The 17800-nt window shown below is 45.9% G+C and overlaps 1 protein-coding gene across 1 annotated transcript; it reads left to right on the top strand.

Moving 5' to 3' along the window:
• Nucleotides 1–6032: 6032 nt before the first annotated feature.
• On the top strand, nucleotides 6033–15677 carry LOC139046744 (mucin-2-like). The gene is made up of 2 exons (XM_070528761.1): nucleotides 6033–6514; nucleotides 12027–15677. Exon 2 carries the CDS (start codon nucleotides 12273–12275, stop codon nucleotides 14274–14276), a length of 2004 nt encoding a protein of 667 aa, XP_070384862.1. The 5' UTR covers nucleotides 6033–6514; nucleotides 12027–12272; the 3' UTR covers nucleotides 14277–15677.
• Nucleotides 15678–17800: the final 2123 nt, after the last annotated feature.

The following is a 17800-nucleotide window of genomic DNA, read 5'->3' as shown; positions in this document are numbered from 1 at the left end:
TCCTTCATTTTTTTTTTCGCTCTCTCTCTGCGCGCCATGCGCGCCGGAACGGGTGGCTTATTCATCTTTATCACCATTATTCATCTTTTTTCGTGGACGAAGGAAATGCGCTGGCAGGTTGTATGACAAACGCTGTGGGCTATCGCATGAGACTGGAACGCTAACTTGAATGCGCTGTTTGCAAAAGCCATTACAGGGCCCTTCAAACGTTTCAGACGCACTATTGCCAGCGTCGATTAGTAATACAGCGTACTTGTAGCATATCTTCCAGCGTACCACCAAATGTGATGCCCGCACGTGTGTTAGTGCTAATTTTCTGTTCCGGTGATAGGTCAAAGCAATCAGTACAGCATTGAGGTACTCATATGCGTGGCTGCCCAGGCATACCGCCGGCGAAATACTGGGTGGGCTCTGATGATTTGGCACCTATTTTAAGTGAATGAGAAACTTTGATGGGTTTATAGTGCAGTATATCAGTCAACAAAAAACCGCCCTATGTTAGTGACGCAGCCGAGGTATGAAGAAAATGTGAAAAGTATCCGAGAATCGGACGACACGCAACGCGAACACCACATGCGCGACATCGGTTCATCGCACATTCACAAAGTCCGCGTTGTCAGCTACAAACATTACGAGTGTCCTTGCTGTTAGCTCGATGCCTGTTTGGAATCCACTTGTAGCTGAAGCTGGCGTTCATAACAACTATTATAACAATTGGATCGGCGTTTTGCTTTCTTTATTCTACTGCCGCAAAAGTGATGCGACAACTGTGAAGACTGTCTTGGGATTGCCGAGACCGACTACGTAGATCATATCATGTGGTCAACAAATGCGGAGGTATACACTATGTGTACACTAATGTCTACAAATAGGCTCTACAGCAATCTCAGCAGTATACAACTTCAGTGGCTTATATCAAACGCAGCTACGTATTATCCACCGGTACCTGCGCTTGGTTACAGCGTACACGGGTTGGGCCCAGATTAACGATGTTTGTCTATTGTTAATCTATAGACATGCAATACCACGACAACTCAGAGGCAGACCAGGTGGTGAATTCACCACCTGGTCTGCCATGGTCTGCCATGGTCTGCCTGGCGCATGAACCAGTGCCATATAATCGCCTTCGCAGAGGGCGGGGAATATGGGAACTCGGCATTACATATTAACGACTTTCTTATATAGACATTCAATACACCAGGAGAGAAAAAGAAATAGAAACCTTAGCCGACTATTATTAATAACTGTCTAATATAGAGAGTCTATAGACAGAGTATGGACAAAAATAAATAGAGACTGTACCGGCTTTCGTCTATAGGTAGTCCATATAGAGGGGAAGCAGACAAAAAAGAAACAAACACTTTACGGAATTTCTTCTATAGACCGTCTATAGACTGCGCGTAGACAAAAAGAAATAAAAACCTTATTGACTTTCGTCTATAGAAAGTCTATAGACAGAGTATATGGACAAAAATAGACAGAGATATGTACCCACTTTCGTCTATGGGTAGTCCATAGAGGGGAAGTAGACAGAAAAGAAACAAACACCTTATCGACTTTTTTCTATAGACCGTCCATAATCTACGAGTAGACGAAAATAAATAGAAACCTTATCGACTTTCGTCTTTAGAAAGTCTGTAGACAAAGTATGGACAAAGATAGATAGAGACCGTACCCACTTTCGTCTATAGGTAGTCCATAGAGGGGAAGGATACAAAAAAAAACACCTTATCGACTTTTTTCTATAGACTGTCTATAGACTGCGAGTAGACAAAAAGAAATAGAAACCTTATCGACTTTCGTCTATAGAAAGTCTATAGACAAAGTATACCCGCCGTGGTTGCTCAGTGGCTATGGTGTTAGGCTGCTGAACACGAGGTCGCGGGATCGAATCCCGGCCACGGCGGCCGCATTTCGATGGGGGCGAAATGCGAAAACACCGGTGTACTTAGATTTAGGTGCACGTTCAAGAACCACAGGTGGTCGAAATTTCCGGAATCCTCCACTACGGCGTGCCTCATAATCAGAAAGTGGTTTTGGCTCGTAAAACCCCATAATTTAATTTAATTTTATAGACAAAGTATGGACAAAAATAGATAGAGACCGTAATCCACTTTCGTCTATAGGTAGTCCATAGAGGGGAAGGATACAATAAAGAAACAAACTCCTTATCGACTTTTTTCTATAAACTGTCTATAGACTGCGAGTAGACAAAAGAAATAGAAACCTTATCGACTTTCGTCTATAGAAAGTCTATAGACAAAGTATGGACAAAAATAGATAGAAGCTGTATCGACTTTCGTCTATAGGTAGTCCATAGAGGGGAAGTAGGCAAAAAAGAGCAAACACCTTATCGACTTTTTTCTGTAGACCGTCTATAGACTGCGCATAGACGAAAAGAAATAGAAACTTTATCGACTTTCGTCTATAGACAGTCTACAGACTTTGTATCAACAAAAGTTTAAATCTATAGAAAGGAAAGGTCGTCTATAAGAAGTCTATAGACTTTCTATAGACAGTCTAAAGTCATTTTTGTAAGGGAAAAGGCCTCGTCGAGTATTTGGAAGGGAACACCGACGTTTTCCCTAGGGCATTTAGGCGCGGGGTGTCTTCGTTCACTACAAGATAACCTACTCGTGAAAAAGAACTTCTCACCAGACCGCACCAGCTACTTTCTTGTTGTGCCGTCAGCGCTGCGTCCAGAAGTACTGCATGCCCTACACGACGATCCAACCGGTGGGCACCTCGGATTCTCCCGGGCGCTGTTGAGGATACAGGAAAGGTATTACTGGCCGCTTCTGACCGCCGACATCGCCCGTTACGTCAAGACATGCCGAGACTGTCAGCGACGCAAGACACCACCGACAAGGCCAGCGGGATTACTACAACCGATCGAACCTCCTCGCCGACCATTCCAGCATATTGGAATGGATTTGTTGGGGCCGTTTCCGACGTCAACATCCGGGAATAAGTGGATCGGCGTGGCGATAGACTATCTCACCCGCTTCGCTGAAACTAAAGCTCTACCAAAAGGTAGCGCAGCCGAAGTGGCGAAATTTTTCGTCGAGAACATTCTGCTGCGACATGGTGCCTCAGAAGTCCTCATCACCGACAGAGGAACGGCTTTTACAGCATAGCTCAGCCAAGCCATTCTGCAATACAGCCCGACAAGCCACAGGAGGACAACTGCCTACCATCCGCAAACGAATGGTCTCACGGAGCGCCTGAACAAGACCCTCGCCGACATGCTAGCAATGTACGTACGTCGACGTCGAGCACAAGACGTGGGACGCGGTCCTGTCGCATATAACCTTCGCTTACAACACGCCGGTGCAAGGAACAACACGGATCACGCTGTTCAAGCTGGTCTACGGCAGGAAACCGACGACGATGCTCGACCATGCTGCCACACGTCACTGACGAGGAGAATCTTGATGTCGCTGCCTATCTCCAGCGCGCGAAGAAGCCCGACAGCTCGCCCGCCTACGGATCAAGAACCAGCAGCGTATCCACAGCCGACACTACAACCTCCGACGATGCTTCGTCGAGTACCAGCCCGGCGACCATGTTTGGGTATGGACCCCGATACGCCGACGAGGACTCAGTGAAAAACTACTGCGACGATATTTCGGACCCTACAAGGTCATCCGACGTATTGGCGCACTGGACTATGAGGTCATGCCAGACGGCATTTCGCATTCACAGTGGCGCCGCACACGATCTGATGTGGTCCACGTGGTGCGTCCTAAACCCTTCACGGACGCTGACGAACTTTCCTTATTTTGTTTTCCTTGCTACGAGTGCTTCTTTATTACTTTCGTTTGTTTGCAGCATCGGGTCGATGCTTTTTAAGAGTGAGGTATTGACACGTGTACTTGTCTTTATCGGGCGACACGTTTCACCACCTAACAAATGTTATCACAGAGCGCAGGACGCACCTGCATGTATCGGAAGTTTCTGGAATGTTATCGATGGTTCCCTCTGCTGTCTCAGAGTGAACCTTGTGTCATCTGATTGCATGTGTGCGTGACGCGAATAATTTAGAACTTTGTGGAAAGCACGCGGGTCCCAGCGATTACTCTGGAACATTCGATTACTGATGTATAAAAGCCGAGACACTTGAACCACTCATCAGATTTTCGACGATCGCCAACCGTGTTCGCCGCTATCGTTGTGCTGTAAGTGTAGCCTGTATTGTGGGCACAGGTTCGCCCAATAAAAGTTAGTTTTGTCGTTCACAGTATTGCTACTGTGTTCTTCAACGTCACCACCACGCGACAAAAGCAAATTCCTCATTATAGTTAAAGCGATATTCTGCGCAAATACTAGTGCTATAAAGTGGTGCACAAAGAAACAGAGAACGGAGTATGAGAAGCATTATCAGATTCACTGCCGTTACTCCGAGCCTCCGAGGGGGATGCCACATGGGGGGGGGGGATCCAATTTAAACCAACCTTAAACCACAATATTCTTGGAAGTAAAAATCGCGCAATAGCAAATAATTTCCTTACATATTCCGCGGCTTCGCATCAAATAAGATCGCTGCGCTGCTAGTTACGTTCCCTATGTAGTTCGAAAATAGTGGCGTCTCTCGCAACTATGTTTTCCAACGTGGACACGCAGAAGGCAGCGCGGCTTCTGTGGACGGAGGTTGTTGTTCATATCATTGGTTGTCGTCGTGCGACAGATTAGCAGAAACCCAGCGTGGGGGACCAGTGGCTGGCAGCCTGCTGCTGAACACGAGGTCACCGAATCGATTCGCCTCCACGGCGGAGATTAGAAAGGGGTTAACACGCTCGTGTATTTAGACATACGTGCACGTTAAAGAACCACAGGTGGTGAAAAAAATAATCCAGAACCTTCCGCTTCGGCATTTCTCGTAGCTCGGGTGTCACGTTGGAAGGTTAGTCCGCACGAACCAATGAGTCAACTAGCGGGTGCCGTCTCGCGCTTGCTTTTTGCAGTCCTTTTACGTATTTATTTGGTCGTTATTCACTTATGAACACGCGTGCTGCACAGTTTGCGCGCGATAATGAGTGGCTGTTTTCTGGACTTGTACAATGTTCCCCCAAAGACGAATGGAGAGCCCGTTAGCCAACCAGAAAACAGAATAAGCGCTCCTTCGCATTGCGCGTCTCTGATCGGCACGAGGCGAACTGAACGGAGGTTCTTGGAAGGATGTGCAGCTCACAATAGGCGAGCCCTTCTTCATTCGTCGGAGAGCGCAGCCGGCTCTCGCCAATGATTGGCTGACGCGAGTTGTAGATTTCGCTGCAGTGCGAGCAATGGGCGAGACGGATTAGGTCGAGCAGCAGTCGCTTTGTGGCTGTTGCGTGCGTCCTGAGGGCTATTTTGTCACGGTGGCACCAGTTTTGTCCCGCATGATGCAGAGTTTTCTGAATGCAGCGGTGCCATTACCTATATGGTCGTTGGTTTGTTTAATTTGCAGCCGCAGGTCATTTGTGTTAAAGGGGCAAAAGTTTGCATTTGTAGGTAGCCGGCAAGCGAGAAATACATCGACGCAAGTTAGCCTTCGTCCATCCTCGTCGCTGTAATAATGAAGGAAGCCGCGCTTTCACACAACCAGCCCCAGTGAAAGCCTTGCAATGAACGCCTATCCGAAATTCTTACTCGTCGTGACGCAAGCCACAACTCGAGAGTGAAGCAGGGTGTAATCAATTGCTCGACTTGTCCCACCATATAAGTTTATTAGAAAAGCGAACTGAATTTTATAGATGGACAAAAACTACTCGAAGAAATCTAAAGAAAAAATTGACGTCACCCGGTTGTAGCAAGAAGCTAAAAAAAAACAGTATGCCGCAGGAGTTCAAGAAATAAGCGCTCAAAATGCAGCGAAATGGATTGCTGTTCTATTGCTGTTCGCCATTGTAGAAAAACACAGTGTGCGGGAAATGTTAACTAAAACAGGAAACCTTTTAGCATTACTACTACTACTACTACTACTACTACCACCTGTGTTCAACGTCACTGAGATTCATATCTGCTCTTTGCAGTTCTTTCATCGTAGAAGCCGTAGAAGATTGCTATCGGCCAGCACAGACCGCACTGCTGGGATCGACGTGAAGGCAAGACTGACGCCCCCCAGACATCGGCTGTTAACCGCAAGCATTGGTTTTGCGACGACAGAGGGCTGCAAGCATCTTCTGCTGGGCTTAAAAGGGATCGCCGAATCCTTCCTCACGGCAGTTCGGCAGCGGTGCACCTGTGTTCAACGTCACTGAGATTCATATCTGCTCTTTGCAGTTCTTTCATCGTAGAAGCCGTAGAAGATTGCTATCGGCCAGCACAGACCGCACTGCTGGGATCGACGTGAAGGCAAGACTGACGCCCCCCAGACATCGGCTGTTAACCGCAAGCATTGGTTTTGCGACGACAGAGGGCTGCAAGCATCTTCTGCTGGGCTTAAAAGGGATCGCCGAATCCTTCCTCACGGCAGTTCGGCAGCGGTGCACCTGTGTTCAACGTCACTGAGATTCATATCTGCTCTTTGCAGGTAAGCATTGTCCTTTGCTATTCCAAAACAATACCAGTGCACCGCTGCCGAACGCACCTGCCGAATGTACATGTGGCCTAGTCTGCTGCTGATTTACTTGTTGTAAATCTTTGTTTACTTTTGCATCGATTTATTATGCCAGGGGAAACGGCTAAAGCGATTGAGGACTTGCGGCGGGAGCTGAGAGCTGAGCTCAGGGCAATCAAAGATAGCTTGCAAGATGTAAAGACACTGAAAGAAGACATTCAGGACCTAAGGACACTAAGAGATGACATTCATAATTTGCTTCAAGAAAATAAAGATCTTAAAGCTGACAACGCGCGACTGTCACGCCGCATCGAGGAGCTGGAGCAATACCAGAGGGGAAATAACCTCGAAATTAAGGGAGTGCCACTTGATGGCGAGCCAGTGATCATAATTAAAAAGATTGGTGCGCTTGTGGATGAAGAAATTACCGATGCCGACATTGATGCATGCCACAGAGTGCCGACTGCAAGACATGATGAGACAAATATCATCGTTCGTTTTGTCCGACGCACAAAACGCAATGCTGTCCTTCAGAAGGCCAGAAAAATCCGGATTAACACTACAAAACTGGGTTTTGAAGAATCTAAGCCAGTCTACGTGAATGAGCATCTTACCCGTCATGGTAAGCAGCTTCTCGGTGCGGCGACAAAAAAAAAGCGTGAAGTAGGCTGGAAGTTTGTGTGGACAAACGGTGGCAAAATCTTTGCTCGAAGGGACGAACAGTCTGCAACTTTGCGGATAAACGCTACGAGTGACCTGGAAAAAATGTCCCGCGAAACTAAGTGAAGTGATTAACCACATGCCAGAAATAGTAACAAGCAAGAATATGGCAGCTTTAAACTCTTCTCACTACTATACTATAAACGCCTTCAATTCTTTGGCAGAGACTACTCAGAACCAATTGCGAGTGTTCCACTTGAACGTGCGCAGTATAAGAAACAAACAAGAAGAATTACGCGACTTCTTCACTTCATTGACCGTTGAATTTAATTTGATGTTATTCACAGAAACGTGGTTAAGAGTTGAAGAACAACCCCCATTCTTTCAAAACTATGCTTATCAAGGTGCTGTTAGGTCGCATGGAAGGGGCGGTGGCGTAGCCGCGTACATCAAACGACCTATGTCTCATGAAGTTTTGCGTGATTTTTCGGTCGTTAACAATGATGTTGAGTGCCTTACCATACATGTGGAAAATAATGTAGCTGCCGTTATCTATAGGCCACCCGCAGGTAACAAAACAAATTTCTTCGAGTTCCTAGACAATCTACTGCGACACCTTACTTGTACTGGTCTGTCTTTCGTGATAATGGGTGACGTCAACATAGATATGCTATCGCATGATGCCCCTTCAAGACAACTGACAGAATTAGTCACATCTTACGCATGCGTAAACACTATCGTCGAAGCAACAAGAGTGACACCCAATACTGCAACTTTGCTTGATGTATGTATTACGAACATACACCCACCGAATTGTGCTGCTGGATTGCTGACGCTAGGAATTAGTGATCACCTTCCAGCTTTTTGTCTTATCCCCTCTTTGTGTGGTAAACGTAGTCATGTACCAAAGAAGATCATCCGCAGGATAAATGATCAGTCATTGAAACTCTTTTGCGTTCTGGTTGCTACCGTTGATTGGGCATGCGTATTAAAAGAAGACGACCCTAGTAAGGCGTACAATATTTTTCTTGATAAACTTATTGCATGCTACAATCAAGCATTTCCAACGGAACTGAGTAGGCCAAGATGTAAAAGAATACGGAAGCCCTGGATTAACAACTCCTTATTAAAGAAAATAACAAAAAAGAACCGTTTGTTCCATATGTTTTTAAAAACGCGAGGAGAAGATGCCCTAATCACTTTCAAACAGTATAGAAATAAACTGAGCAGTGAAATTAAAAATGCTAAGGTAGAATATTATGAACAGGTTTTTGCCAAAATAGGTAAGGATCCTAGGAAAATATGGAATGAAGTAAAAAATCTAACTGGGAAGAAAGAACAATGTACCGTACTAAAAATAGTCACACCTACAGGCACACTAACCGGTCTTGAAGCGGCCACCGCCCTTAACGCCTATTTTGCCACGAGCGCAGTGTACGAGCAGGAAAATGATGAAGAGCATAACTTGGTTGATAACAGCGTTACGATAGTGAACTCTATGGTTATCGCACCAGTAACTCCTCACGAAATCAACAAACTTATCAATGGGATTAGAAATGATGTTGCTTCTGGTTCTGATGAAATTAAAGCAATGCCAATTAAACATGTGTCTGAAATCCTATCCCCCATCCTAGCAGACATAATAAATAAAATGTTTGAGACTGGAATCTTCCCTGACTCGCTCAAGATAGCCCGCATCTGTCCTATTCACAAGGGTGGTGCTGAAGGAGACATAAGCAACTATAGGCCAATCTCGGTCCTGCCTGTTCTATCGAAAGTATTTGAAGGGGCCATAAATATAAGACTAGAAAAATTCTTTGCGAAATATGGGGTAATAAGTGACATGCAGTTCGGATTTCAAAAAGGAAAATCTACCGAGGACGCACTTCTCAGTATCAAGCATGATATTATACATAACTTTGAGCACAGGCTTTACACGCTAGGACTGTTTGTAGATCTACGAAAAGCTTTTGACTCAGTGTGTCATGATGTGCTATTAATTAAACTAAAAAGATACGGTGTTCGCGGCGTCGTCCTTAAACTGATAGAGAGTTACTTAAGCAATAGGCTTCAATATGTAAGTGTCCACCAAGGAACGACTACAAAAATAGTAATTAAACAAGGTGTTCCTCAAGGCTCTATTCTTGGACCGCTATTATTCTTAGTCTATATTAATGATCTCTGCAGCATCTATAATTCCCCTAAACTAATAATGTACGCAGATGACACGAATATTTTCTTCACTGCACGTGCCCTTACAGAGCTTCAAGGGATTGTTAATAAGTATATGGAGTCACTTTCTGACTGGTTACATGCCAACAGGTTACAGTTGAATACTAATAAAACCAAATATATTATATTCGCTCCGATTAACAAGCCAATGAAGAATGATATTCATATTACCTTTCGGGGCACTCCGTTAAAACAAGAGGTGAAGCAAAAATTTCTGGGAGTATGGTTCCAAGAAAATTTGTCTTGGAACACCCACATTGATAATCTTGCTTTGGAGCTCAGTAGATCGCTCGGCTGCTTGTATAGAATAAGCTCACTTATACCTTTGTGGCTTAAAGTTTCTCTTTATTATACTCTCTTTTATTCCAGACTTTCCTACTGTATTTTGGTTTGGGGTACAACCTCTAGTAGAAACTACCTCCGAATACTAAAGTTTCAGAAGCGTGTACTTCGCCTACTCGAAAGATATGCAGGACACCCACAAGACTTGCCAACAGGTCCACTGTTTGTAAAGTATTCTCTGCTAAGAGCTGATGAAATTTATTGCTTCAAGTTATTGCAGTATGTACAAAAACATAAACTACACGCATTTAGCAATCCCGCTGAAACACACACGCTCGCCCTTCGAAGGCAAGAGCGCAGAAAGCCTCGAACACGCACGAATTATGGAAAACAACATTTAAATTACCAAATTCCGGTGCTTCTAAATAAACTTCCAGATGATGTCGACCTCAACAAATCGATTAAGAAAAAAACATTCAAAACAATGGTTATCGAGAAAGAAATTCGCTACCAGTGACATCTCATTTAAAACCATATGTAGCGTTTGTCTGTAAAACAGTGCTTTTTTACTGTGTGTTGGATGTCGCCTTTTTTCTCTTTTTTCATATGTTCGCTACGATGATTGACATTTTGCATTTGCGTTCATATGTTTTTTTTTTTTTTCTTCCCGTTCTGTCACATCTATGACAAGAAATCTGTTTTATATATTTGTGTGCAGTGATATGAACTAGATCCTCTATGACATAGAACTGTGTAGAGTGTAACTACAAATGTGTGTGCTGTTTTTCTCAAATCTCTTTTGTAATGTTGTCGAAACTGTATGCGGAGGGAGGGCCTCGTCAGGCTAGTAGCCTTTAGCTCTCCCTTCGCTTTTTCCTTGTATTGGAAAGAAACCAATAAACAAACAAACAAACAAACAAACTACTACTACTACTACTACTGCTACAGCTATGCCACTACTACTATAGCAGTGACTTGTTGAAGACAACATAAAGAATTAACCAAATGAGTGGGTGAACTTGTGGACTGCTCGTCAGCGTCCAAAGGCTCGTACACAGACGAAAGGTGATGTGCGATGAGCGCGTCATCCGACCAGCAGAAGCGCACTCGAGGCGTAACTGCGTTATGGAAGGGTGTTTTAATTACGCTTATTCGCAAATTTGTTAACCCTGTCCGATGACGGTCTTCCTGGCCCCTTCTATTAGGGACCGCGGCTTCTCTGCCGTGCCCTGTAAGGAACAAAGAAACTGCGGCTCTTGCAGCGCTGCGCGAAGGTCTTTAAAAGGAGAGTCGGCCACTGTATAGCGCAGCTGCGGCGCGGACAAGGAAGCGGGCTGCGTCTTCGCTCTCCTTGACCGCCGGAAAGTGAAATAACATTTACCGGCGAAGTGTCCCACTTTAATGGGCGAAGACCGCCTGCGCCGGGTCGTCTAAGTAGATAACTGCACTGCTATAGTAGCGACTGTAATTATAGTCGCCCGCAAGCGTGAGTTTCAGTGTAGCGCCGGAAATGAAGAGTGGTCAACCAAATTTGCAAAATTCGTTCACACTGCCTTCTATCGGGTGGTGCTGGCGTAGATGTCTTTGCGTCTGCCTGGTGCAAACAATAACGTACAGGTCCGAGTGTACACAGTACTGCTATAACCACTATACAGAACTGCGGCTTTCGCCTCATGCTCCTTCTAGTTCGTTTGCCTCGATATACTTGGCGTTCGTTCAAATTAGGGTACTATATGCGACAGTAATTCTACGGCACAAAACAGACGCGAACAAAGAGCGTACACGAGTGCTAAGTTCGTACGCACCCTTTGTCCGCGTATTTTTTGCGCTGTTGAATTCGGGAAATCAGAGTACAACGAACTATAGTTCAAACGAATATTGTGTTTCAGTGAAAGTTACCGCATCCCTGAAGCACGCACCCCCTATGGAAGGTTTTTCTGTGACAAGGGCAACTTGTAAAAAGCGAATTTAAAAAACTAGTAGCGCGTATACGCTAAAATATTTAAAAAAAAAGCTGATGAGCCATTCCGCTATGTGAAGGTGGGTGACCAGCGAAGCTGTTTAGCACACGACAAATAGGTGACACAGAATTTTGAACAAATGTTTGTATTGTATGTAACATGTATTTAGATACATCCGCATGGACGAATGCATATGTATATATATATATATATATATATATATATATATATATATATATATATATATATATATATATATATATATATTATATGCATATATATGCATATATATGCATTGGGGGCACAACACCGCCAGAATAACGATGTTCACAACGCTCCTAACCTTCCAGGTACTGACGTACCTGTTACCTGGACCCGTATGCCCTTCCCTGACCGCCGAAAGCCCGCCTGGAACCGCCTACCTGCACGAAACAAGTTCTCCGCCAACCCCACTGCCTCCTACCAAGCCTAATGGCATCAGCCGCCTGTTTCCAGCACGAGCCCGGCACACCACCTGGCAACCTTGGAACTCTCCGACGTCAGCAACCACGGGACCACATCGCGCTCAATATAAACAGCAAGGAATCGCCGACTACATGGGGCACAACACCGCCAGAACAACGATGTTCACAACGCTCCTAACCTTCCAGGTACTGAAGTACCTGATACCTGGACCCGTATGCCCTTCCCTGACCACCGAAAGCCCGCCTGGAACCGCCTACCTGCACGAAACAAGTTCTCCGCCAACCCCACTGCCTCCTACCAAGCCTAATGGCATCAGCCGCCTGTTTCCAGCACGAGCCCGGCACACCACCTGGCAACCTTGGAACTCTCCGACGTCAGCAACCACGGGACCACATCGCGCTCAATATAAACAGCAAGGAATCGCCGACTACATGGGGCACAACACCGCCAGAACAACGATGTTCACAACGCTCCTAACCTTCCAGGTACTGAAGTACCTGTTACCTGGACCCGTATGCCCTTCCCTGACCGCCGAAAGCCCGCCTGGAACCGCCTACCTGCACGAAACAAGTTCTCCGCCAACCCCACTGCCTCCTACCAAGCCTAATGGCATCAGCCGCCTGTTTCCAGCACGAGCCCGGCACACCACCTGGCAACCTTGGAACTCTCCGACGTCAGCAACCACGGGACCACATCGCGCTCAATATAAACAGCAAGGAATCGCCGACTACATGGGGCACAACACCGCCAGAATAACGATGTTCACAACGCTCCTAACCTTCCAGGTACTGACGTACCTGTTACCTGGACCCGTATGCCCTTCCCTGACCGCCGAAAGCCCGCCTGGAACCGCCTACCTGCACGAAACAAGTTCTCCGCCAACCCCACTGCCTCCTACCAAGCCTAATGGCATCAGCCGCCTGTTTCCAGCACGAGCCCGGCACACCACCTGGCAACCTTGGAACTCTCCGACGTCAGCAACCACGGGACCACATCGCGCTCAATATAAACAGCAAGGAATCGCCGACTACATGGGGCACAACACCGCCAGAATAACGATGTTCACAACGCTCCTAACCTTCCAGGTACTGACGTACCTGTTACCTGGACCCGTATGCCCTTCCCTGACCGCCGAAAGCCCGCCTGGAACCGCCTACCTGCACGAAACAAGTTCTCCGCCAACCCCACTGCCTCCTACCAAGCCTAATGGCATCAGCCGCCTGTTTCCAGCACGAGCCCGGCACACCACCTGGCAACCTTGGAACTCTCCGACGTCAGCAACCACGGGACCACATCGCGCTCAATATAAACAGCAAGGAATCGCCGACTACATGGGGCACAACACCGCCAGAACAACGATGTTCACAACGCTCCTAACCTTCCAGGTACTGAAGTACCTGATACCTGGACCCGTATGCCCTTCCCTGACCACCGAAAGCCCGCCTGGAACCGCCTACCTGCACGAAACAAGTTCTCCGCCAACCCCACTGCCTCCTACCAAGCCTAATGGCATCAGCCGCCTGTTTCCAGCACGAGCCCGGCACACCACCTGGCAACCTTGGAACTCTCCGACGTCAGCAACCACGGGACCACATCGCGCTCAATATAAACAGCAAGGAATCGCCGACTACATGGGGCACAACACCGCCAGAACAACGATGTTCACAACGCTCCTAACCTTCCAGGTACTGAAGTACCTGATACCTGGACCCGTATGCCCTTCCCTGACCACCGAAAGCCCGCCTGGAACCGCCTACCTGCACGAAACAAGTTCTCCGCCAACCCCACTGCCTCCTACCAAGCCTAATGGCATCAGCCGCCTGTTTCCAGCACGAGCCCGGCACACCACCTGGCAACCTTGGAACTCTCCGACGTCAGCAACCACGGGACCACATCGCGCTCAATATAAACAGCAAAGAATCGCCGACTACATGGGGCACAACACCGCCAGAACAACGATGTTCACAACGCTCCTAACCTTCCAGGTTTGTTATCGAACCCATTCTAAGGAATTCAGAAGTGATGATAGATGTATAGTGGCGGTGTCGTGCCCCTACGACTTGAAGTGTCGCGGTGTGGTGTTGTTTTGTCGCGATGCGTTTGCCTTCGATTTTCTGTGTGAAATTATGTTGTGATTATCCGGTGACGTTGAGGTTAACCCCGGTCCATCCCGTACTGCTGAACTTCTGCCTATCCTCGACGCTATCAAACGATTAGAAAGTGTTCAAGCCGCAATTCGTGTGGAGCTTGAGCAAATCAAAACAACCCAAACGACCCAAGACAAACTTATAGCTGAAATTATGAGCCGCTCAAACCTCTCAGATTCAGACCAACAAGGTCCAACCACCTCAACCACTGTTAACATTATCGGCCGACTACAGCACGACATCACTACCCTGAAAGCCGCGAACATTGACGCCAACAACCATATGCGGCGAGCCAACCTGCTCTTCTTTGGCATTGACGATTCCGATAAAGAACCTTGGAGTGATTCAGAGAACAAAATTCTAGACCTATGCAAAAATAATCTTGGTTTAACATTGAACGCCAGCGATATTGAGCGTGCACACCGACTTGGAAGATTCTCTGAAACAAAAAAACGCCCTATAGTTGTAAAACTGGCCCACTTCAAGACGAAAGAAAACATAATGGCATGCGGGCGTAAGCTAAAAGGTACATGTTTTGCCGTCAGAGAAGATTTTGCCCCAAGTACGCGCCTTGCACGCTCAAAATTGTTAAAATTTATCAAGCCCCAAAAATGCGCGTTTAAGCTCAGCCTGGACAAGCTGCATGTAGGCAGCAGATGCTATTTTTATGATACTACATCCGACACAGTCATGGAACATACCACAACACCTAACAGCAATCAAATGCCAGCTCCGACTGATACCTTATGTGACCAGCCGCAGTGACAAACAAGAAATTCCGTGCCTGCTTCGTTCAAAAACCACCCTGATTCATTTATTAACATGAGCGTGGTTTTCACTAACATCCGCAGTAAAATTCCAAAACGTGACGAACTCGAAAGCTTCATAGACGACACCACAGCCGATATGATTTTACTAACGGAAACGTGGCTAAATAAGGACGTTGGCGACCACGAAGTTTTTCCATCCTACCCTAACTTAACAGTTTACCGACGCGATCGGCATGATAGGCGAGGGGGAGGTGTACTAATCGCCGTTAAAAACAGCTTACCGTCATCCCTTATAAATCGCGATGACAACATCGAACTAACATGGGTAAGCCTGCACAGTACAATTGGCAAAATAGTGTTTGGAATCTGTTACCGTCCACCAGATAGTAACCCCTCATTTTGCAATTTCTTACGCCTCTCTTTAGAACAAATAAAAAAAGATATGCCCGCTACGCCTATCTTCCTTTTTGGAGACTTTAATCATCCCAGCATCGATTGGCCACTACTTTCAGTACCCAACAGAACACCCTGTAGTGAACCCAAACAGTTTCTTGAATTAACACTAGACTTTAACCTCCACCAAGCAATAACATGCCCAACTAGGGGCGACAACACCCTGGATCTCTTATTAACATCTAGCCCGGAAAACATAAAAAAATTGACTTCGCTCCCTGGCATAAGTGACCATAACGTACTTCATATCGGCATTTCATTGCCATTAAAAAAGAAAGCCCCAACGCAAAAATTAATCACTGATTACAAGAAAGCTAACTTCGACGCATTTAACCGCGAACTTGAACTCTTCTACGAAGATTTTCGACAGTCATACTCTGCTCGCTCGGTCAACGCCAATTGGGAATTATGTAAAAACACTATGCTAAACTTAAAAAAACATATATATCCCTACTATCCTTATAAATACCGACAAAAATAACCAGTGGTTTACGCAGCACCTAAAACGTCTACTTAATAAGAAAAAACGCCATTATCGGAAAGCAAAGTTAACTAATAACCACAGAGCTTGGGAAAGGTACGAACTAAGCGTCAAAAAATACATCGAGGAATTGAAAGCTTCCAAAAACAAATTTTTTTCAACTGACCTCTTATCAATCCTTCAGTCCAACCCTCGTAAATTCTTCCAGATTATCTCCCCGCCTAAGCGCCAAACTCAGTTACAACTATCAGACGACGACAATGTACTAATTGACACTGAAAAATGTGCTACAGCTCTTAACAATTTCTTCACATCAGTATTTCTCCTGCTATAAACTTCAGTTCTGACGAATTACCATGCCACTCGCTGTCCACAATGCCCGATATCAAGATCAACGCTGATGGAATAGCTGGGCTAATACAGGCTCTAAAATTATCCTCCTCGGCTGGTTGCGATCAAATCAGCAGCAAATTACTTAAGAACACCAGTTCCCTGTCAAGCGCAATACTTAGCTTACTTTTGCAACAATCAATCAGTACTGGTGAAGTTCCCCACGATTGGAAAAAGGCTCAAATCATTCCCGTCCATAAATCTGGTGATCAAACAAAAGCATGTAACTATCGTCCAATTTCTCTAACCAGTATCCCCTCTAAACTGCTGGAACATATCATAGCAACCAATCTAATGCACTGCCTTGAATCAATTAACTTCTTCTATTCATATCAGCATGGTTTTAGAAAACTATTATCCTGCGAAACTCAGCTCTCTGAATTCACCGATGAAATCTTACAACACATGGACAACCACCTACAAATTGACGCCATCTTCTTGGACTTTTTGAAGGCCTTCGACCGCGTCCCTCACAATCACCTACTTGCCAAATTATCTACTCTTGGAATCCCCCCATCACTGATTACTTGGAGCGAACATTTCTTAAAAGGACGCGTACAATACACATCCGCTAACTCTCATGATTCACACATTTCTGATGTTACATCCGGTGTCCCCCAGGGAGCAGGCTTATCCCCGCTGTTATTTTTAATCTATGTCAATGACCTGCCATGTAACACAAAAACTAGACTGCGTCTTTTTGCTGATGACTGCGTCATCTACAACGCCATCCATAACCCTGGTGATTCCATTGACTTACAAGAAGACATAGACACTATCGTTTCATGGTGTGAAAAATGCTTCATGCCTCTTAACCTTAATAAGTGCCAATGTATGTCCTTTTCACGTAAGCGCAGCGCCACAAACTACGCGTACCACATAAGCTCAACTACAATACCACGAACAGACTGCTATAAGTATCTTGGTGTTCACTTAACATCATCATTATCATGGGTTACTCACATTGAAACAATATGCGCAAACGCCTCGCGCACACTTGGTTTCTTGCGTCGCAATCTGAAATCTGCATCGCCCGCTATAAAAAAACTTGCATATCAGACATGCGTTCGGCCGAAACTGGAGTACGCATCATCTATCTGGCACCCCTCGCAAGCATATCTCACCTACGAATTAGAAGCCATTCAGAATCGTGCTGCACGCTTTATCATGTCAAACTACTCAAGTAAAACCAGCATAACTGAACTAAAACGCACACTCGATCTTCCCAGTCTCCAATCACGTCGTATCATCTCGCGTCTCTGCATGCTTCACTCTTACTACTATCACCCAATAGCCAGACACCCTCGACTACAACCCCCGCCTAGAATCTCTCCCCGCCTCAACCACAGCTGTCCAATCGCGCACATTCAATGCCGTACGTCTTCGATGAGGGATTCTTTTTTTCCAAATGCAATAGC

This window comes from Dermacentor albipictus, unplaced genomic scaffold (genome assembly GCF_038994185.2).
Source record: "Dermacentor albipictus isolate Rhodes 1998 colony unplaced genomic scaffold, USDA_Dalb.pri_finalv2 scaffold_14, whole genome shotgun sequence".
Lineage (NCBI taxonomy): Eukaryota > Metazoa > Arthropoda > Arachnida > Ixodida > Ixodidae > Dermacentor > Dermacentor albipictus.
Note: the sequence above shows the minus strand (reverse complement) of the source record. Positions and strands in the feature narration are given on the sequence as shown.

Excerpts from the sequence above, each read along its gene's own strand:
- LOC139046744 (XM_070528761.1), top strand. The coding sequence starts at position 12,273 with ATGGGGCACAACACCGCCAGAACAACGATGTTCACAACGCTCCTAACC.